The sequence below is a fragment of the Petaurus breviceps genome, unplaced genomic scaffold (assembly GCF_028583685.1).
Source record: "Petaurus breviceps papuanus isolate PSGF00001 unplaced genomic scaffold, PetGlider_PUasm1.0 38, whole genome shotgun sequence".
Taxonomy (NCBI): Eukaryota; Metazoa; Chordata; class Mammalia; order Diprotodontia; family Petauridae; genus Petaurus; species Petaurus breviceps.
Genome location: NW_027186304.1, coordinates 13,132,070 through 13,156,519, shown reverse-complemented (window position 1 = coordinate 13,156,519; position 24,450 = coordinate 13,132,070). Strand labels below are relative to the sequence as shown.

At 33.8% G+C, this 24,450-nt stretch overlaps 1 protein-coding gene across 2 annotated transcripts in view; it reads right to left on the bottom strand.

Moving 5' to 3' along the window:
* Positions 1-550: 550 nt before the first annotated feature.
* CDH19 (cadherin 19) overlaps positions 551-24,450 on the bottom strand; it is a 156,437-nt gene continuing 132,537 nt past the window's right edge. For both annotated transcript variants that reach the window (XM_069099583.1, XM_069099582.1), the window contains 3 exons: positions 9,050-9,167; positions 7,167-7,418; positions 551-3,872 (listed from right to left, as the gene is read on the bottom strand). In XM_069099583.1, the coding sequence (XP_068955684.1) occupies positions 3,394-3,872; positions 7,167-7,418; positions 9,050-9,167 (849 nt within the window). In that variant the 3' untranslated portion in view covers positions 551-3,393. The remainder of the gene's footprint in view (positions 3,873-7,166; positions 7,419-9,049; positions 9,168-24,450) is intronic.

The window sequence follows — 24,450 nt, the reverse complement described above, 5'->3', positions numbered from 1 at the left end:
CACTCTGCTGAAATCAAAAGGTTCATTATAAACAACCACTGAATCATAGCATTTAGGAAGGTGAAAGGACCTTATAGGACACCTAGTTCAACCCCATAGAAGATCCTTTTTTTCCTTCCCATTAGTTATACAGGCTGTATAAAACACGTGGGGTATAACAGGAATAGTTTGATCCTTCTACAAGGCACATCATTCTCAGTGGTACAATGTGCTCAGGAAATAAATATGAGTGATCCAGCATCAGGCTGGATTCCTCTGTATTGATGATATATACATGACAAAAGTCTTTCATTACTAACTAATTTTCTACTGTGTTTAGATTGCATAATTGTGGTCCCAAGATGCCATGTATCTAAAAGTATTTGAGCTGCTGCTTTGTATAAATTGTTTGCATAGTTTACACAATAACAAGCTGAGTTGGATAACAGTTTGTATTGTAATTATCCACGCATAGGAAATCATTTTTTATACTAGTCCTATAGTTTTTATCTTCAAAGAGTTCTCATGTATCTCCAGTACTTCAGAGTTCCCTGAATGTGAGTGATGATGAAAGAATATTGATGAATAAATATTAATTTATTGTGCTTTAGAAGGTTCCTCCACACCCCCATAGGTGAAGGGCACTAAATGTGGTAACAAATTAACATAATTTGTTAACAAATTAACAATTTGATTAAGTTGAACAATTGCTAATATTAAACGAAGTACTTCATTTGATTTCCTTTTAAGCTCATGCATCAACGATCTTCTAAAACTTTTCCTCCTCTGCCTTTGATAGGCTTCCATAGGTGTTATACTGTATTTTCCATATTTCTTTATTCCTTTAGAAAAACAATATGGGTATGTCTCCACAGTATTGCATGAAGGCAATCACTGATATACATTTATATACTAGTGATACATACATTTATATGTATGTATATATGTATGATATAAACAAATATATATGCATAACATGTGTTTGTAAACATATATATACATACATATATATAGATGAATTTACTCTTCCTCATTTAGACATTATAAATTGTAATGAGCATTGCATGTGGAGGCAGGAAATCTGACTCTGAAAACTTGCTCCAGGAATATTTTGATCTGCAACATATACCATCAGCAATTTTCACTACAACTGGTAAACAGAAACCCAAATCTCAAATAACTATTATTTAAACACTGAAGCTATAAAAAGGAGGCTACACTATTTGCATAAAAATCCACATCAATATGGATTTTATTAAACACACACATGTGTGTGTCCTTAAAGATTATTACATTAAAATATTAGAAATATAGCTAATGGTCTTTCTATAATTTCTATGTGAGTAGAAAGATATGAGATCATTACTGAAATATTACCATTTACAATTTCCAAGAAATTATACTTGTAAATGAGGTAAAAAGACCAATCCTTTTCCTACCTTTTAAATGGAAACTTTTCAGTTGAGTAAATAGTCATGTCCCTTGTCTATGTGTTTAGTTATTAATATTTCTAATATCCAAATTAGAAGCCATTCTGCCACATCTGTTTCAGAATCATTAGACCTTGCCATTAGACCCATAAGTGCCAACACAACATTAACATGCATCTCTTAAAACTTGTACAGTCATTCATCCGTATCTGGATTTTGAATCATTCCCATAAGACTCAGTTTTTGCCCACTCTCTATGTATTGCCTCATCTGTTGTTAATCATACTTGCCAATTCCTGAACCAAGAATTCCCAACAAATTTTTATTGCCCCTAGGTTCACTTCTGTTTGGAATTGCAACTCAAATAAAACTTCCTCCTTCCTGAATTGGTGGTTTCCATTTTAAGCTGTTATGAATATAAAGTTACTCTCAGTTGGTACATTACCATATGACTGCCATGTTCTATTTCTCTTCCAAGCACACTAACAAAAGTTCTGGAAGACTTGATACTGTACTTGTGTAACTTTCTCCTCTAGAAGGACTACCTTAGTAGCTCTACCTTAGTTTACTTTACCTGAGAGCAAGAAGGCATTATCTGTGACCCAATGATCATGACACCAATTCAAATTTAGTTAAAGTTCCCAGTTCATTGCAAGGTAGAGAAGTTCTGCCTTTAGTGAACAGAAACAAGGGAACACTAAATGTACTTATTCACCCAATTTCGATCATAGCCAATGAAATCAGGAAGAAATCATTCAGCAGATATCCAACAGCTTGGGTTCATCCCCTTTTTACTTTTTGATATTCAGAAACAGTAAGAGAAAAGACATGTGAGCACATTTTATTCAATAATTTCCATCCCAAAACTAGAACGGGAAATGGATTTTAAAGTCTGACTTGATTTTGATGTAATAAAGAACCTTTTCTGAAGAGGTGGATTGAAATTAAAGTGTTTTACTATCTTATTATCTAATGTTAACCATAAAGTTTTATGTCCAGCAGCTTAGCATTTTAAAGTTCCTTAATACTGTTATAATAAAATGACTACTGCACCTAATTTTATATTCCATAATAAAAAAACCTGTGCTAAGAAATCAGTCATCTTCTTAGCTCTTAATAAAAGGGAAAATGTCCTGAATTGTACAGTATTGGGTTTTATGTACTATAATAGACAATATAGCTGATTATCATGTTTAAGATGAAAATTGATTCAAGCTTGAGGGTACTCCCCTTTTTTGTAACTTTATAATACCAGTGAAATGTTAATCATGAATTTAACATACTTCCCAAGAATTTCATACAAATCCAAATTTAATGATGAATAAATGTTGACACTGCATAATAGACCTTCATTTTGATAGTGATAAAAGTATTTTTAGTTTTATCATTGGAAAAATAAATAAATATCCCATAAGTGCTTCTTCTACACATTCCCATGTCTTTTTTTATAATCAAGTTTCCACTTTACTAAATGTAACACATGTTTTAAACACTGTATCTTTGGTTAATCAATATAATCCTGTTATCTGCCTCACTTTGGAGATGGTTTAAAGATTAACTCTGGCAAAGTATTTACAAGGGAGGAGCTGGAGGAGTAAAGATTTTCAGCGAGGAACCCATTCATTCATTTAAGTATACTTCAAAGTTATATCTCGAAATTGGGTCCTCCCAAAGACACAACTTATAAAATCTGACTTTGTCCACTTCCCAAGTTGCTCTTCAGACATGAGGCAGGATACAGGCACTTAAGAATAACCATTAACTCATTGTGGTCACAAGGAAGCAACTTAGAGGATGGTCTCAGTAAGTAATGGAGCAGATTCGATAATAGCCAGAAAACCTAGAAAAGCTGATTGGCAATACAGATAGAGAGTCCACTTGTTTACATATGGTCTGCTGCTTTGATTAACTTGGTTTACCTCAGGATCACATATACCTTACTATATCTTTAAAAAAAAAATCCTCTAGAGAGCTAATTCTTTGCCTAAACTCTGGAACCATACATGCTTGCTAGTTTTTTAAAGCGAGGTCCTAATTCAGTTAAGTAATCAAAATTCTGATCTGGATCTGAAATGCTTGACTCCAGGGAGCTAAGAGATCCAGCGAGTGAACCTGTTCCCTCAAATGCATAAGTCTGAAGAGAGTCAAAGGGGGGTGCACAAGGATCTGTATTGGCCTCTTCAAGCTTGGCCAAAATGAATTCCTTGAAGACAGCACTGTCTGGGCCCACCTGCAGAGATTGCCTATATAGACTTCTGATCTCAGTGGTGATATTTTTCCGAGTCTTTCTTGTTCTCATTACAGTGCGAGTTCGCAGTGCTGCAATATCAAAAGCCTCTGTATCTTCTTCTCCACCTCCTTCATCATCATATCTGACAATATTCTCCCTAAAATCTTCACTCTTTTCAGGAAATAGAGCCTGTTTCTGTCCCTGCTTTAGTCCCAATATCATGAAGACAAACACTGAAAAAGAAAACATGAAGACAAACATGCAGACACAGAGGAAGCTTAATTAACTATTTGTGATATATTTAAAGGACAATGAAACTTTACAAATCTTAATTTTGCTACAAATTCAGGCATAAACCTTGCTTTATAGAGCTGTGATTCTATGAATATAAAGTGAACAGATTTGCTGGTGAATAGCTAACTATATAGGGGCATGTAAAATGGATTCAGGAAATTTAGTATTCTTTTGTGGCTAATGGTTTTAAAGAAATGAGCCTGCCTCAGTATACCTGCACTAATTTGAGGTGGTTGGTTTTATAGCAGAAGGCACTGACAATCTATTTAAAATTTTATTTCCTTTACATTCATCAAAATCCAAAGAAATCAGGGGAAAACTGTCTTCTTTCTCTTCTATATTCATTTGTTAAGTCTTTAAATATCCCTAGGGCTGTTTCAGAATTTTTTGATGAATTATATTCATTAGATTTTTTTTCTAGATGGAAGGGCACTATATAGGAGACTACCTTTTGAAGTGATATATATCTCATTTATATATCTAGATTTCTTTCTGAAATAACACTTTTATAAAAGCGGTATTTCTGTCATTTTAATTCAGGGGAATTTATTTATGTGATAATAGCAAATTTGTTTATGGTCACTCCGGATCTGATTGTTGACACCAGAAATCTGTTGTGTTTTAGTCACTTCAGTTGTGTCTTGTCAAAGATACTGAACTGGTTTGCCATTTCCTTCTCCAGAGCAGGGTTAAGTAATATGCCCTGGGTCACACAACCAGAAAATGTCTAAGGACAGATTTGGACTCAGCTCTTCCTGATTCCAGGTCTGGCACTCTATCCACTGTGCCACCTACCTGCCCTGTCACCAAAATTTGTAGAAGTGTTCTTTTTAAAGAGCCAGGTTTTAGTAATCAATGCAGAACATTCAAGGAAATAACAGAAACTTCAAAAATTCTGTAATCAATAGTATCAAGGCAAGGAAATAAACACACAAAAGCAAAGAGACTTCAGCCTTGTCTTAGGAACTTAACAATAAATTGCACTGGAACTAAAGTTGTCATAAAAAGAACTCAATTATAATTTCCTGATAATAGTGTTGATCAATAAAAACTTAAGGAAAACATTTTAAATGGATGTCTCTGTGCCAAATGCTTATCATATCCAAGCTGGCTAAAATTAAAATTTATAAAGACCTAGCAGAAGTTACTAAAATCATGTTGGAACAAGGTAAGATAAAGCTCATGTCCAAAGTCTAATGTTGGAGTTATTATGAAGATGCTGTCTGTAAGTCTACAGAAGATGAGAATCCATCCCAATATTTTTATTTTATGACTAAAGCAGCAATTTTATTGATCTTTGCAATAATATAACATTAAATAGAAAATAATGATAGCTGATTAGTGACTTATCTAAGGACAATTTCCATCCAATCTCAGTAAAATAAGAACATTCCTAGTAACAATGATAATAATTGTAGAAAAAATAACAATTGTTATTAAAATCTATGGATTGTAAAGCCCTTTACAGGCATTTACTTGAATAAATTAAAGTCTAACATGTATGGGCAGGAGAAGAAGCTTATAATTATTCTAAAATGAATTATTTTATGGATTTTTTTACCTCTCCTACCTTCATAACCTAGCTGTCAGTTCATGCAAAACTATGGTCTCTTCTCCTGAAGTCACTACAAGCCCACTTTGCCTATGAATGGCCACTCTACTAAGCCTACAAGAACTATTTCTTTCTGTTTCTTGACTGCAGTAGCTTCTTAGGGGCACTAAAAACTATATTTTATGTTATCCAATTCTAAAATTTCCCTCCTCTATGGGAAATTAAGAATCCTTTCTTCTCACTAACCACTAGGACCAAGAGGTAAAAGAGAAATTGCTGTATTTATAGGAATGTCTTTTTATTTCTTCTTCTTTTTTTTTTTTACTTTTTGGAGGGCAGTTGGGGTTAAATGACTTGCCCAAGGTCACATCGCTAGTTTTTTTGTTAAGTGTCTGAGGCCAGATTTGAACTCACGTCCTCCTGACTCCAGGGCCAGTGCTCTATTCACTGTGCTACATAGCCGCCCCTATTTCTTCTTCATCTCTGTATTTTTCTCTAATATTTTCTTGGTTAGCTCTGTACTTATGTTCTTCCTATTATATTTCCTTTCCCTTCTATTGTCCTTCCTATATACATTTATGATAGGAGTCAAATGTATTAGGAAGAATATGTTTTTCCATAGGCTACTAGTTATGTTCTTTGGATCAGGTCCTTAGAACAGTAAAATGGGAAGAACTAAAGAAAAGAGAATTAAAGGAAATAATCTATTTTTGTCCTTTCAAGGAACAATGATTATCTGGGCCTTTTGTTGTTAAGTCATTTGGTTGTATATGAGTCTTTGTGATCCCATTTGGGGTTTTCTTGGTAAAGATACTGGAGTGGTATACCATTTCCTTCTCCATATCCGGGTCTACATCTCTATTATGAAACCATATTCCCAACTCCCATACGTTTCCTGTGCTTTAATCATGATTGTTTTCAGATGGAATGTTCATAAGTATTTTGGTGATATGCATTATTTGTCGACTAGATGGAGCATTGGATAGTTAGTTGGGGCTGGAGTTAGGAAGATCTGAGTTCAAATCTAGCCTCAGATTCTTACTTGCTATGTGATCCTGTTTGTTCATTTATTCATTCATTCATTCATCCTTCCATCCATCCATCCATTTATTTATTTTTTCATTCATTTATTCGTTCATTTATTTATGTATTTATTTCTCTTTCTCAGTTCTCTTATCTGTAAAATGGGGATAATTGCACATACCTCCCAGGGTTATTGTGAGGATCAAAGGTATTAACAAATATTAAGCACATAAAAGACTATTTTACACACACACACACACACACACATATACATATGTAGTATATACACATATATAAAAAATTCTTTATAAATTCTAGAAATCATATAATTATTTTTTTAACTTTTAAAAATAGACCTTTGTTAGGAGCAAGCTACAATATTTTTTGGCAATTGCATACAGATGCACATACTTACATACTTTGATTATCACTTCACTGCAAAAGATTTTCCAACATTCAAATTGTCAGTTTGTGTCCCTAGTCAATGTATCTTGACTAAGTTTATGTAATTTCCCGTCACAACAGTAAGGTAAATATGTCCAAGTTCATAATGATATTTTTATATTGCATTAATAAAGAACATTATAATTCTTACTGTATATGGATTATATCATTTTATAAAACAATTTATACCATAAAGTAGTGCTGTATTTCTCACCTAATATTATTAGAATGCAGGCCAAAATAGCAATTAAACCCTCTGTGCTGAAACCCATGGAAAACGTAAGAGCTCCATATGTGCAGGACTGTGTACCACCATTCTCATCACATTCACAGGCATGGATAGTAAGAGTATTTGTACTTGTAAGTGGTGGAATTCCATTGTCTGCAATTAAAATTGGCAGATAGAAGACAGGCTGATCTTTGCGACTAAAACCGCTTCTACTGGTCAGAATTCCAGCTGTGTTATCTAAAAATTAATATAGAAACACAATTTAAAAGCTCTTTCTTTCAATGAAAAATATAAAGAGATATAATTCAGTTAAAGGTACAAAAAAGCAAGGCAAATATAAATTTCTAAAAGGCCTGGGTATTTTGAGTAATCAGAAATATTCATCAGTTATATCATTACCCTAATCACAATTATGTAAATATGGTAATACATTTTAAAATATTTTTTTCAAAATGCCTTTTCACTAAATAAGTATGTGAATTGGGGAAACAACATTCCATAAACTGTACATCATGATTCATATTATAAAGATTAAATTAAACTTTCTCTTACATAACTTGACTATTACTTTCTATAGTATACTTGAGTATGACCTATTCCTATTCAAACACATGGAAGCTTCCTTTAATAGCTGGACACATCTGTTTGCCTCAATTATAATTAGTACAAATAAAACATCCAATTCAAAAGTTCCTAAATAACATTAAAAATAACAATGGAAATCTGGTTACTGGTAGTCATGGAAGAATCAATAACTCCTTATAAGAAAAGCTTAGTTAAAATATTTTATTTAAATCTAGGATTAAGAAAACTTTTTTCCTATTTAACATAACTTTTGAAAATTTAGCCACATTGATTTACCCAAATAATAAACCAAGTCGATGTGAGATGTGTATTTTACTAGAGTTTGGAACTACTCATCTTTAAGCCTCAAAAGATAATCTTTAAGTGTTTTTCCCCCAATATAATTTAGTCTGCTGTAAAACCAAGTTTTCTTGTCTGATTGGATTAAAATAACGTCTCCAATAATATAGTATTTTAACATTTCAATCAATATCAGAACTGCATAGCATTAAAATGCACAGAAAAAGCCTTTTTTTAAAGATTCATCAAAAATCAATGCTTATACTTTAATTATTATGACAAATTAAGTAAATGTCAAAAGCTCTTTCATATATAGATACAATAGAAATAGCACTGGTTCTAGAATCATAAGCCCTAGGTAGATTCAGATTTAGCTCCTGATAAACAATCTCTCTTTTCCTCCAGATGAATCACTGAATCACTTATTTTTTTTTTTAGCTTTATCACCTGTAAAATGAAGATTTTACAGACCAAATCTGTAATCTCTGAAGCGTCTTCTACCTTCAGGACTATGATCCTATGGCCCTAAACCATATGACATGTATTGTTAATCTTATATTTTACATGAAATTTTGCTGAGTTGCTGGTTTTTTTAAGAACTGAAGAAAATTTCTTTTATAATTTATTTGAGAAAATTATAAACCTAACCAGTAACTGTGTTTTTGTTGTTTGCTTGTTTCATATGATAACTAACCTTAGGAGTAGAGATGTCAAGTATATTTTATGTTATTACAACATTTTGTTCATATAAATAAAAATATAATAAAGTCAGTTATTTACATAATATAGTCAGCTACATAATGTACATGTTTTTCTCTTCAGTCTAATTTTTTAATGCTTGGTTAAATCATGATAGATTAAGAAGAATTTTGTTTGAATATATTGATTTATGCATTCTTTAAAGTAGCAAAATAGTTTGCAAAACATGTTGTTATTAACACCCATTACATGCATGCATCTTTTATGAAGAAAGGTGTGAAAAGGCTGGATGTAATTGACACTACCTTGATTATCTCTCACAGTAAAACTCAAGTTGCTTGTGGTTTCTGTAGAGAGATTGAAGGAAAACCAATGGTCTTCTACAGAAGCATCCCTATCCATAGCACTGATGGTCTGAATTAGCTGGAAAATAAAACACATTTTAAAATGGCATATCCACCAGCAATTCCTCAAAGCCACACAAATCATTTAAAAAGTAAAGACAAACCTAAATTAATTAATTAATTAAAAAAAGACAAATCTAAATTAATTTACCTATTTAGTGCCATACCAATCAAACTACCAAAGATTATTTTATAGAGCTAGAAAAAATAGTAACAAAATTCATCTGGAAAAACAAAAGGTCCAGAATATCATGGGAATTAATGAAAAGAAATGCTAAGGAGCTATGAAATTAATGAGAAGAAATGCTAATGGCCTAGTCATACCAGATTTTAAACTGTATTATAAAGCAGCAGCCATCAAAACTTGGTACTGGCTGAGAAATAAGTAAACTACTTGGTACAGAAGACACAGTAGTCAATGACTATATTAATCTACTGCTTAAAAACCCAATGTCTTCAGCTTCTGGGATAAGAACACAGTATTTGACAAAAAGTGCTGGGAAAACTGGAAAATAGTATGGCAGAAACTGGGCATAGACCAATATTTTAATTGTATACCAAAATAAAGTCAAAATGTGTTCATGATTTAGATATAAAGCCTGATGCTGTAAGTAAGCTGGGAAAGCAAGGAATAGTTTACCTGTCACATTTACGGATAAAGGAAGAATTTATGACCAAACAAGCGATAGAGAGTATTATGAAATGCAAAATGAATAATTTTGATTACATTAAATTGAAAAGTTTTTGTACAGACAGAGACAGTGTAACCAAGATTAGGAAGTAGAAAATTGGGAAAGAATTTTTACAACCAGTGTCTCTGATAAAGACCTCATTTCTAAAATATACAGAGAACTGAGTCAAATTTATAAGAATGCAAATTATTCCCCAGCTGATAAATGATCAAAGGATATGAACAGGCAATTTTCAGAGGAAGAAATTAAAGATATCTATAACCATATGAAAAAATACTCTAAATCACTATTGATTAGAGAAATGCAAATCAAAACAACTCTTAGACACCACATCTTACCTGTCAGATTGACTAACATGACAAATGCTGGAGAAGGTGTGAGAAAATTTGAACACTAATGTATTGGGTTTTTGTTTGTTTGTTTGTTTGTTTGCTGTTTTGGAGGGTAATTGGCATTTCGGTTCCTCCTGACTCCCGGGCTTGCACTTTACTCACTGCGCCACCTAGCCACCACAACTTTAATGTATTGTTGATGGGATAGTGAACTGATCCAACCATTCTGGAGAGAAATTTGGAACTATACCCAAAGGGCTATAAAAATATGCATACTTTTTGACCCAGCAATACCACTTCTAGGGCTGTATCCTAAAGATCATACAAGTGGGAGGAGGACCCATATGAACAAAAATATTCATAGTACTTCTTATAGTGATGGCAAAGAATTGGAAATCAAGGGGATGCCCATCAATTGGGTAATGGCTAAACAAGTTGTGGCACATGAATGCAATGGAATACTATTGTGCTGTAAGTAAAGAGGAGCAGACATTTAAAAATGACCCAGAGAGACTTATATAAACTGATACTGAGAGAGGGCATCAGAACCGGGAGAGCATTATACACAATTATAGACACATTGTATCTGTGATGACTAACTTTGATAGACTTATCTTTTCTCAGCAATTACAAATATAAGACAACTCCAAAAAGACTCATGATGGAAAAGGCAATCCACATTTAGAGAAAGAATCATGGAGTCTGAATGCAGATGGGAGCAAACTACTTTCTCTCTTTTTTTGTTTTGTTTTGTTTCTTCTTTCTAGTTGTTCATTCCATTTGTTATTATTCTTTACAACTTGACTAATTTTTAATATTAAGGTATATGTAGAACCTATATTGGATTGCATGCCACCACAGCGGGGAGGGGCAGGAGAGGGAGGGAGAGAAAATTGGTAACAAAAACTTGTGGAACTGAATGCTGTAAACTAAAAATAAATAAATTTAAAAGAAAAAGAAGTAGGCTTCATATCTAGCAAAGTTTTTACAGAAGTAATTTTTGTGTTAGCAAGGAATTGGAAACAAAGTAGATGTCCTTTGATTCCCTTTTACTACACAGCCTCACTTTTGATTCTCCGTGGTTTTGCTACGTCAGAGATATCAAACACTCCTGAGAAGGCCCAAACCAAATTAAACTGTACTTGCAACATATTTAACAGAATGAACAATGGAACACACACACAAAAGTAAAAGAGAAACTACTATATAAACAACTTTCTTTTTATATAATATAAAAAAGAATCTGAATATTAATTATTATGATCTACTGATGTTATTGTTTTCCTGCTTTTATCAACAGTATAACACACAGGATTGCTGGTTTTCTAATGTATTTTTCTAACATGCTATGTTGCTCTAGGTTTTCTATTGATTTGAGGAAAGAATTCATTAAAGGCTTGAGGATAATGCAAATCACTTCTCTTGACCACCATTTTCTAGCATACATGTATATTAAATCATCTATTTTTATATTTAATAACATGTAAAGTAAACCGATAAAAATGTGAATGATATATTTCACAATTCTCATTTGCTCCAAGATCATGAAAGTGTAACTCAAATACACCATTACTTATACATGTCATATTAATTATTGAGAACCAGTGGACAGAAGTTCTATTAGCTATAGTTTGTAGGGTCCTGCTTCTCTTTGAATGTAGCATTCTCCAGTTAGGTTGCTCTGGCTTATTATTGGGCTATGACTTGGTTATTGACAATTTGGGATTGGTAATTATATGGGGCACTTGTTGGCTAACTTCTAAAAATGTCAGGTTTACTTTGCCGTATGAAATCAGAAAAGCTTACCTTCTTCTATTGCTTTCCTCAAACCATACCTTAAATTAACTTTACTGTACACACATTTCTGTCAATTGATATATCTCCCCTTGAAGTCCAACTAAAATTTTACCTCTGTTCCCTTAAGTATTCCCTATCATCACATTCTATCCCCCAAAAGAAACTGATTTTTCCTCCCAAAATTTGTTTTTCTCCCTAGATTCCTCTGTATCATATTACTCTCATTTTTATTACGTTTATATGTGTATTCATATTAGGAAAGTATTAGTTTCTTGAGCAGAGCCTGCATTGTAATCATTATTTTAGCCTCAAAATTTAGCATGATGCCTTGTGTGGGCGAGGGTCTTAGTAAATATTTGCTCAACAATTCAAATTGAATTAAATCTCTAAAACGTGCAACGAAAATGGCCAAGAAGAAGGAAGGGAGCCCTAACTATATGCCAGACTGTCCTAAGTGATTCACAGATATTTTATCCTTACAAGAATCTTGGGAGGTAGTTACTATTATTATCATCTTCATTTTACAGTTGAGGAAAGAGGCAAATGTTAAATGACTTTTCCAATGTTACTCAACTAATAAATATCTGAGACCACATTTGAATGCATCTATTCCTGACTCCAGGTCCAGAGAAATGCACAATTCTTACCCGCATGCATACTACAATATAGCAAAAAAACATACAGAAATTCTTTTGCAGAGTAGGACAGGGGGATAAGATGGTATATAAATCAAAGAGTATAAAAGGAAGGATCTCAGAAGGCTTTTTGGAGTTTGGTTTTGAAGAATGAGTAGGATTTAAATAGTTTGATATAAAGAAGGGAGAGAATTATAGGGATAAAAATCAGAATGAAAAACAAAAGAAATACTCGTTTATATACAAGACATGAAAAGTTTTCCAGTTTGATAGGCTAGAGATAATACTTATTGAGAGAAATAGTGTGAAATAAAATAAAATGAGACAGTTAATGAATAGAGGGGTCTTTGAATGTAGAATAAGAAACTCTTAAATTATTGTATATTCAGGTGCCATTAGAGTGGTACTAAAGTGTGGGTTTCAGAGGCTGTAAGAGCTAAGGTTAAATTCGGTCTCAGAGAATTACTAACTATGTGTGATACCTTTATTAAGTCACTTAAATTCTCATTGCCTCAGTTTTCTCATCTGCAAAATTTGGATAACACCTACTTCACAGAGTTGATGTGAGTGTCAAATGAAATACCATATCAAGTGCTTTATAAAACTTAAAGTACTATATAAATGCTAGAATCAATAATCATACTATCATAGAAATTATAGAAATATAAAGAGACTTTGAGTGGAGAAAAGCCAACATCAAGATAATCATAGGGGCATTTAGGAGTCACAGTCAACAGAGCACCTTCACTGGAGTCACGAGGACCTGAGTACAAATCCAATCTGAGACACTTAACACTGACTAGTGATGTGATCTTGGGCAAGTCACTTAACCCCAATTGCCCTGCCTTCCTCCCTCCAAAAACAAATAGAAAAAGATGATCAGAAATATAAGGATAATTGGTCTGGCATTGAGAAGGGTTGACTAGAGAAGACTGAAAGAGAGAAGGATGACATTGGAAATAAGATCAAACAAAAATCTAGAACAATATGGAAAAAAAAAGAAAAGACTTCAAGTTTTATATGTAGAGTGAAAATATCAGTTGCACTGATATAGCACTACTGTAGAGGAGGTTATTCTAAAGCTTTTCATATGAAAAATATTGGGATTTTAGTGGGCTGAACATTCTGAACTGAGATGGCAGTAAATCCAAACAGTTGATTTTCTTTTCCTGTAAGGAATTCCTGGTATAGAAGCACTCTTCATTGAAGTCAGCTAGTAAATACTCTTTAATTAAAGTTTTAAAGAATTTCTTGAGGGAACTGAAAGGATAAATAATATGTTCAGGGTCACACAATTGCTATGTATCAGAAGCAGGACTCCAACTGTTGATAATTTTCTAGTTGGTCTCTGTGCCTTAAGTCTTTCCATACTCCAACTCAGATTCTAAAGGAATCTTCCTAAAGTGCAGGTCTGATCATGTCACTTTCCCACTTAATATACTCTAGTAGCTCCCTGTTACCTTTGGAATCAAACATAAAAACTTCTGCTGGATTTTAATAGCTTTCATAACCTGGTGGCTTCCTTTCCAGTCTTTTTGATCCAGTGACGCCACCTTCCTTGCTCTTTCCACCCAACACATCCCATATGCCAACTCTGTGCATTTTTACTGGCTATTCCCAAAGACAACTTTCCCTTATGCAGTCTCTACCTGCTGAATTCCTTGGCTCCCTTCAAGTCTTATGTAAAATCTGACCTTTACAAGTAGTCTTTCCTGGTTCCTCTCAATGATAGCACATTTCCTCTGAGATTATCTCTGATATATCCATTATAGAGCTTATACATGTAGAGATGTTTGTATCTTACCTACCCCATTGGAATGTGAACTCTTTGAGGGAACTGGCCATGTCCTTGCCTTTCTTTATGTCCCAAGCACTCAGAATAGTTCAAATACTCCATCCCTCTTCTCTTCTTCCTCTATATTCTCACTTGGAACTTCATCAGCTGCCATTGGTTGTGTCAGGTGATAACAAATGTTGCATACACAGCCTTAAAAAGGGGTCAGCGAGTCAGCATACCAGAGGTGCTGGTTTTCCTTGAATACCCATATACTTCATATACATACTCACGTATGCAGCGTTCCCTGATTTGTAGGTCCATATCAGCATTCACATATTGAATGTTTCAAACTGGATGGCTCCAGAGAAATTTTTAAACTCAACATACCTAAAATTGAACTCTACCTTATGACACACACACACACACACAATGTCATTCAAACTTTATTACTTCTATTAAAGACAGTACCATGATTCTGTTCTCTCAGGTATGAAATCCTGGCAGTGTTCTGAACTTCTATCTCTGGCAGTGTTCTGAAATTCTATCTCTCACTTATCCAATGGGTTTTCAAATCTTACTATTTCTACCTTGAAAACATCTCTCTCAGCTGGCCCTTTCTCTATTTATGAAACTATCACCTTACATCAGGTACTCATTAGTTCTTTCTTTGATTATTGAAACAGCTTTCTAACTGGCCTGCCTGTCTAAATTCTCTCACCATCCAATACATTCTATATATTTCTGACAACATTATTTCCTTAAATTCATATGTTTCAACTCTTCAGTTAATTCTGCTGGCTTCCTATTGCCTCCAGGATAAAATACAAACTTATTATTTACCCTTTAAAGTACTATAATCTAGATACAATTCATCTTTTCAGTTTCATTGTATATTGCTCCCCCTCCTATACTCTGATATCCAACTGACCTGCCTTACTTTCTTCTTCACACTTTCATTTCCATGCTTTTTCACAGGCCTTTCCCCATACGTAGAATTCACTCTCCCTCTGTTTATATTTATTTCATACATTCACTCTCTTCCTTTATGATAAGACTGAAGCATCAATTCCTTTTTGAAGACACTTTGGATTTCCTCAATACTAGGGCCTTTCCTTCCCAAATAGCTTGTATTTAAATACCTTGTATATATTTGTATTATATTTATTCATTTTATATTTTCATAGCAAAAAATGCCCCCAGAATTTTAGTATAGTTGTTTTATTAACTTTACAAATACAAATGCAACAAATTCACAAAAGCTTTATTTAAAAAGTTAATTATTGAAAATTTTAACATATTGAATTTTTAAAACAAACTTCAATATAACCACTGTCTTCTGCTATAAATTTTACTAATTAGTTTTTGAACTTTGGAAAAACTGTGACCACCTGCTGGTCATTAACTGAAGAGACTACAATTATATACTTAGCCTTAAGATCATCTGGAAAATGTTTGCATGAAAGGTTTGATCACACCCCCACAAGAAAAAAAAAAGCCTAATGGAGATTGATCAGGTTTTTCTTCCCTCCATTCTGTCTTTCTTTGCAAAGTGTTTGAAGGGGGAGAGAGACACAGAGAGAGACAGACAGACAGACACAGAAACAGTGAGCACATATATACACACATATATACATGCATTATTAAAAAAAACAATCTCACTAAGAGTAGGAACTGCCTTTGCTTTTGTATTATTATCCACAACATTTTGCACAGGGGTAGCCATTAGAAACTTTTTTCCATTCATTCATTGTAGTACTTAGTATAACCTAAACCAACATAAATCATATTATAAGGTAGTTTAAAATCTGGTACTGGTAAACCATCTTCCTTTACCTTTTTTAGTATGTTATATTATTACCCTTTTGTTCTTTCAAGTGAATTTTATGTCATCCACACTCAAAAAATCCCTTCTCAGTGTTCTATTTTGCCAAAAGTTTTTCTTGTTGTTGATTATATCTATTGAGAGGATCATATGATTTATGTTGGTTTAGGTTATAAAGCTACTACACTCATTTGCTTCTCAAAACTACCTGGAACTGGCTAAGAAACAAAAAGGTAGATTAATTTAATAGAATAGACATATAATTTAAAGAAGCAAATGAGTGTAGTAGCTTTGTATTTGACAAGTGTAAATACCTAATTTTTGGGAATAAGAACTCAATATTTGCTAAAAAATTGCTGGTAAAACTTGAAAGCAGTATGGCAGAAATTGGGCATGGACCAATATCTTATACCATTTGCCAAGAAAATGTTCAAATGGATATACTTTCAAAAATGTAATTTTTTTGAATTTATAAATATAAACCCAGAATAACAAAATAATAAATTATCTCTCTGTCTCTATGTCTGTCTTTTTTGTCTATGTCTATGTCTCTTTACAAACACACACACATATTTCTATAACTTAATGTCAGAAAACATAATCAAGCCATAGATGAAATGCTAAAGGAAAAATAATACTCCAGTACTTGATACCTTCACAAACAAATTATATGAAATATTTAATGAGCTATGTAAACTTCTTGAAATAATAAGCAAGAGGGTAACTTCCAGTCTCTTTTTATGATATACTCTTTTGACACTCAAACTAGGTAAGGCCAAAGCAAAGAAGGAAAATGATAAATCAATATGCATAATAAATACATATAAAACTTTTAAATAAAATATTATCAGATAGTTTAAACCAAATTTTAGAAAGATTATACACTATTCTCATGTTTGATTTATAAGAATGATGGAAGATTGATTTAGCATAACGTTCTGTATCATGAACATTTTTAATTATATAAATAATAAAAGTAACCATATGATCAAATCGATAGATTCTGAATTTCTTGTTTACAAAATCTATGGAATAACTTTTAATAGCAAATTTTTTTAAATGTACTAGTTTTTGGCCAGAGTTGGAGTTTTTAAAAACTGTGAACTACAGAAATCTTTGTTAATTGGGGGGTATAATGTAAATTTTTTGAAAGCAGAATTTGTCTCACCTACCTTTACCTTAGAACTTTTAGAAGAGTGCCTATCCACTAGAAGGAACAAAAAATAGTTGTATTGAATTAATGAGTTCATTTAAATATCTATACAGAAAGGAAATGATAAGGAAGACAAGGATACCTTTGCAGTATACCTTATATATGGAGTAAAGAGAACAACCAGGAGAATGAGGGGAAATGAATATGAGTCCTAGTTGAAGAAATTAGAGCTGTTTAAACCAAAGAAAGAAAGATTTAGGGAAAGTGTGGTCTCAATTTTTAAATAGTCTTCCTTTCAATATTTAACAACTACATTTTTATCTCCAAAGATATACAAAATAATTAGGCATACTATTGCAGTCAATGGGAAACTGTTCTGGAAATACTGTGACCAAAATTATACTTCCATCTTAGTTATTATATTTCTGATTCCTAGATTAGGCTCATGTAGCTTCTTTTCTGTGAGAAAGGTGGTCTGTGTTTGTTTTGGATGGTATGAATCTTCAATTTCATTGATATACTATAGGTGAGGAAACACCGTCTACTGATTCAGATTAATAAGTAACTACTATATGATGTATAGTCTGAGAGATTTGACTGGGGAATGGAAAGGTTATACCTACCTAGGGTCACATGGTCAGTGTGTGCTAGGGTGGGACCCTAACCTAGGTTTCTCTGACACTCAGGCTGATTCTATATGCACTGTTGCCTCTCTTTTCAACTGGTCCAAAAAATGCTGAATAATAAAGAGCTTTTCAAAATTCACAGAAATGCAAAAAATAATTTTTCCTACTGTCAGTCTAACAATCTAGATTCATCTATATAGCTATAGCTATATGGTTATCTATTTATTTAGTCAAGTGGCTCCATACTCACTGTATGCACACACACACACACACACACACACACACACACACACACCCGTGCATGGGTGCGTGGGTGTGTCTCTGTGTATGTACTATAACAACCTCTAGCAAATGGCTGACTGGCCATGGAGACCCTCCCAGTTTGGAAAGAAAGGAAACTCATATATTATCAGCCCTCAACATACAGTAGGAATTTAGAAATGCTCTAGATGACAGTAGAACAGACAGGTAGCAGTTATCCTATAGCAGCAGCCAACCATGGCAACAGCCAATGTGTGACACATTTGCAGTTCCCTTCTACAACACACACACAAAAAAATAATATAAATGGGCTACTAGAAAGGTGTATAAGTATGTGGGTGTTCTAGTAACAGAAGTATTAAGGGGTGAAAAAAACAAACAAACAAAAACCAAACAAAAAATAAAACACAAAACAAACAGCTACGCTGCCCCTATTTTACTACAGCTTAATCTCTTTTTATTGTGGTAAAGAATACATTTAGTGAATTTAATATTATTTCTTCTGAACACCTGTAGTTAACTTTATCCTTGTATTGCCTGAGATCACACTGACCTCAGCATGTTTACAGTATAAAGTTCCAATAGGAACCTCATAGCAGAGGAACTTTTCCTCATGAAAACCTAGGAACTCAATTCCAATCAATTGTTAGAAAATTTTGCTTTCCAACAGGTAGGTAAGTACAAGCTATCACCTAATTATATTTCACAGGCAGAAAAATGCAAATACTGTTCAAATTTCATAAACTTGATGCATAAAGATGAGCTTGAGGGAATATGTGTGTGCATACTTAAGTATATTTCCATTTATGCATAACATATTTATTCTCCTAAAGATGTAACATGTACTATCTATATTATGTATATTAAAAATTGTAATGCCAAGCAAAGGCAACTTCCAAGGTTCAGAATACCAGCATAGTAACTCTCCATTTTATTCAGTGACAAATTAAGGCAAAACATTCACAGAACAGAGAAAAAAAAAAACCAGCATTCACTAGGTGTGATTCAATAATTTCCAAGTACTATTCCACCCCTGGGAAGTACATTCATTTAGTCAATCACAAAGTCTCTCTTCTCAAATGGAGATTAAGATTAGTTTACAATCATAAAAAAAGTATATTCATTTGGTCAATCACACAGCACAAAAAAAAATCAGGTTTCCCACCACTGGATCACAATTGAATTACAATTATCATCAGTTAATGCCAAGCACCTTCTTAAAAGGGGCAGTGGACAGCACAAAGACCATCTACCCCTAAACTACAGCAAGGTTAAGATATCATCACAGCATTTAATCCCCAAAGACAGGTCTTTTCTTCATCTTGACCCAAGGCTAGTTATCAACAATCTCTGTTCCTGGGGAGACAAAGCTTAACAAAGCCACAATATATATTGTCAATGTCCTCATCAACTCACTCTCTGCCTGTAGAACAGTCTCAAGACCCCTGAAAATACCAGGAAGACTCTCTTCTAGATCTAATCTCTTCTAGAGTCTAGATTGTAGATCTAGAAGAGATATAATCAAATCAATTAATCTAGTCAAACCAAATGAACTCTGTCTCTTCTAGTTTTCTAATATTCCATGCCTTTTTCATTATTTATAGATGTCACTCACTAGAATAATTAGCACTACACTGTTTATCATGTTCAGAAAAGTAAATAACCTTATGGCTATTCACATGAAAAAAAGAATCATAAGATATTTGGGTAATTTAATAATACATAAAAATTGGAATATGCAAGCCAAAGAACAACATAAACTGATCTTTAATGTGTTTGGATCTAAATATAAAAATTCATCTCAAATTCATCATAAGATTCTTTTAATATAATTTAGGGAATATGTTTTTCTGGACCGCTTAAGTTCCCTGAAGACAATCAAGGTAAATGTAGCAAACACACACAATCAAAAGCAACTATACATTTTAACCAGAAACAGGTAAAAGACAATTTTAATGAGGGCTATCCTGCTGAAATTATTTATCTTTTCTTACATTTTCCTTAACATCAAATGGTCATTTCTAGTAAGAATAAATGTCCTGAATTTAGATATTTTCTGAATTATTGAAATGTGTACTGCTTTAGTTTCTTTTAGTGTAAACATTGTTATATCACATTTTGAAACAAAATGCCTCATTTCAAATTAATTTTTAAGTTGACTTCTGTTTCAAATAACTGATATCTGTAATTTTTCTCATGAGCAATACAAAAAATCCATGGCTAAATTCAAAGAACTTGACATTTAAAAAATTCATTCCAATTCAAGAAACAACTTAAAATAATTACTATTTTCTAGTCATGGACTGTATTAAAAACATTGTCTTTCCCAAACAGTTTATATAAACTAATTATATACTTCATTTTTATGCCCATCTCTTGCCACGAATGTTGCCATTTTCCGAAAAAGGAAATATGTCCAGAAAAATCTGCAGATGTTGACCAGTGATTTTGATGTTAATTTCTGGCAAAATTCTAGAATATAGCTGTGATCAATTAGAGCTAATGTATATTCATGAAGAAAATTGTACATCTCTTGTTGTATGTAGTCATTTGTATGACAGAGGAGCTCACTGGTGTTTTTAACTACAGTTTCCTTTTTGTCACAGTAATTAGACTATTATATGACAGAAATGACATAAAAATAGTTTAGTTAGAAATCAGAAAGCTTTTGACAAAGTTTCTCAAGTTAACATTGCCAAAAATATATATGTATGGAATTGTATTTCATTTGTCAATTTAACACTGTTTGAATGATGAGACCCAAAGATAATTATGAAGTGGGATTGTTCAAGAATATGACTTTGACCCTATTATAGTTAACATTTTTACAATGACTTAGATAAAGACATAAATGACAGGCTTATAAAATTTGCAGTTGGCATAAAGCTTTTAAGGATATCTAATACTAGGTGAGAATTTGAATCCAAAAATATCTCGACAATTTAGAATAATGGGCTTAATCTAATGATATGGTGAAATCCAATGGGATAAATATAAGTCTTCAGATCTGCATTGGTAGAAAGAAGATTTTTTTTTCCCACAAGGAATGACCTATCCTTGCTGTTTGTCCTTCTCAAACAGGATGAATGAGGAAGGTGATAGATATCATGACTTGCAAGGGAGTAGGGATTGTGAAGCAGGGCTGTGCAAGGTCACCAACTTCATTCTTTACTACAGAGTCATCTGGGTCCAGTGGATATATCAGGATGACTGGAAATGGTGTCAAACTCAATGGGAGACTTTAGCCTTTTTATGCTAAGGTCTATAACAGGTCTCAGTTTCTCAGGCAAATCCCATTCAATGACTAAGGCTAAATAAGAAATGAGATCCCAGAATGACCTCTTTTACCAAGTTAAAAAAATCTATCTGCAGGGTGAAGACCCTCAGGGTTTCTGGCCAAGACAGGAACAACTGCTATTTACACTCATTCTGAGTCATGGAGTCCAAACAAAGACCAAGTGAGGCTTGGGCTCAGACATATTGTTGGCCAATGAATTTTAATCACTGAAACCTCACTAGATATCTTGGGTTTTCTGGCTAGATTTCTTTTTAAGGAAGATGCCTTAAATCTCTTCCAATGACACATAGACCAGATATATGTGTCAGATATATTTATATAATTAGCCTCAAATAATTTTTCAATAGTATGACATGGAAGCCAAATATACAAGCAAGATATCCTTGGTTTCATAAAATGAGGTACATACTGAAAAAATTAATGTTGTTATAATTATGTATACTTTTCTCCACTATGGGGAATTTGTGAATATTGTTTTGGTTTTTGATTCTACACTTTATGAAAGAAAAATGAGTTGAAGCTTATCAAGAAGGAGATAATGATAGATGATGTTTTAAGAGAATTGGGTAATGGAAGTATTGGTATTTAATTGAAGAATCAAACTGTTTCCAACCAAAAAAATGAAGATGTGAAAGGCTCCAGCTATCATTTTAATTTATATTTAAATGAAAACATCCAAAGTAGCAAAATGGAGATCTTTATTCTGTCAAGTAAGCTGCACCTCTGGAAGCCACACAAGTGCCGGGATACCCAAGGAAGGGACTGGGAATGTGAACAAGGTTTATATAGGGTACTAAGGCAGAAGGAATAGCCAAGCTTCACATAAAAGATGTTAGGCATAGGGAAAGACAAAGTTGCTGGTGGGAGAGGTTATGTCACAGTTTCATAAGGTCAGTTATTTTACATAAAAAGCAAAAGTCCATAAAGAAACTTAGGTCTTCATGGCAGCTAGGTGGCGCAGGGAGTACAGCACCGGCCCTGGAGCCAGGAGGACCTGAGTTCGAATCCCTCCTCAGACACTTCACACACACACACACACACACAAAACAAGTGACCTTGGGCAAGTTACTTAACCACAATTGCCCTCCAAAAAGCAAAAAAAGAAACTTAGGTCTCTCTGGAGCAGAGAGTTTCAGAGATTTACGGTAGAATCAGAAGGTATAAATGATAATATCTCATAATCCCCAGCCAATTCAGTACTCTGGGAAAGGAGATCCTGGCAACTTCAGTCAATTCTTAGTCAACTGGATTTGTCACAACTAAGTCAAACTTGGAGACAAAACTTCATAACGGTGAAGAATTACATGAAAGAAAGATTCCTGAGAACCAAATAGAAATACCAATAAGTTCTTTAATCCCACAGAAGATGGAAACAGGAAATGAGATTTGAAACCAGTGAAAAATGTCTCTTTGAACCCTATCTCTAGTAGATGAGACCTGAAACCCAAAAATCTTTGCTAAGTGACTAGGTAAGGAATAAAAAAGACAGAATGAACACATATTCTAGGCTATCCCAGTAAACAAATCATATCATTTCTGCAAATCTTAAAGGGCAAAATAATGTTCTTTTTTAAGAGGGAAAAAATGAATATTATAGGAAATAAAAGAGGGAGAAGAGAAAAAATTTCTCATAATTGAGATTATTCAGAATAAAAACATATGAAGAGGTTGGGATCATGGATGTGGCAGGGTATGGATCCAAGCCTAGACTTTTTTCCCTTACCCCAAAAGAATTTGGTCCCCATTTGTTTATGGGCCTTGGAAAGCTTCTCTTGCACTTTCCCCTGAACTCTGCTTGAACTCTGCAACTTTGTCAAGACTCTGGCATTCACCTGAGGCATCAACCCATCCCAGTCAACTGGCCTTTCATTATAGCCTATGCACAATCTCCCAGTTCTCTTTTACCCCTAACCCAGCTCAGCCCTTCATTTTTTGTTACCTCCAGATTAAACTACTAGGCCACTCCTAGATCTTTCACGGAGTCTTTCTGTGTATAAGGTCCATCTTGCCTCCATCAAGGGGCTAAGATTCCTTAAGAGTCTGGCCAATATGATAGATTTTTAGGAACAGGCCCACCCTATATCAGTTTTCTAATAAACCTTGTTTTTGGCTGAAAGATGGCTTGTGTTAAATTCATTTGGGCAGGGCCCACATGTCACTATTTCTAGGTCCTAGCAACCCTAAATCTTAACAGATATTTCATAAATCACACTCCTATCTGAGCTAGAAAAAGGAAGGTTAAACTGATTCCTAGCTTAGTGGAGAAACTCAGTAGAGTAAACAGAAATAGATATAATGCGTGAGACAGAAGAGGGGAGATTAAGTGTGGGAAGACTTGTGAAGGGAATAATAACAAACAAACCAATCTTCAAAATAGAGGCATGATTGCTTTTGCTTTTAGTGAGGTGATTATTATTATTTTTAAGGCAATCTGGGGTTAAGTAACTTGCTCAAGGTTACATGGCCAGTTATTTCTGGGTGTGGTGCTAAGTATCTGAGCCCGGATTTGATCCCATGGTCATCCTGACACTGGGTTGTAATGGAAATGCAAATTTAAATGCCCCTAGGCCCTTTGATAGGCTTAAGAGACTCTTGAAAATCTTCCTTGATTTGAAAATATACTCTGCCTTCTAATAGGCTGAATTTGGTCACGTGGAGCCTGTGGCAGGAGGCTTGGTTTTCAGGACTGACCACACCTCCATGCTGTGTGATTGGGCAGTGGGTCAAGAGGGTGGTTACATTCTCTGACCCAGGAGAAGGCTATATACTCCCTGATGTGAGGCTTTGTTTTGGGGCTCACTTCGAGAAGTGTTCTGTGATTTGATCAGATGAGACTCTGGGAAGCTGTTGTTTAGAGCCCTCAGGCTTTGAAAAACCCAGATGTTGATTTGGTATGGATGTAATGTTTG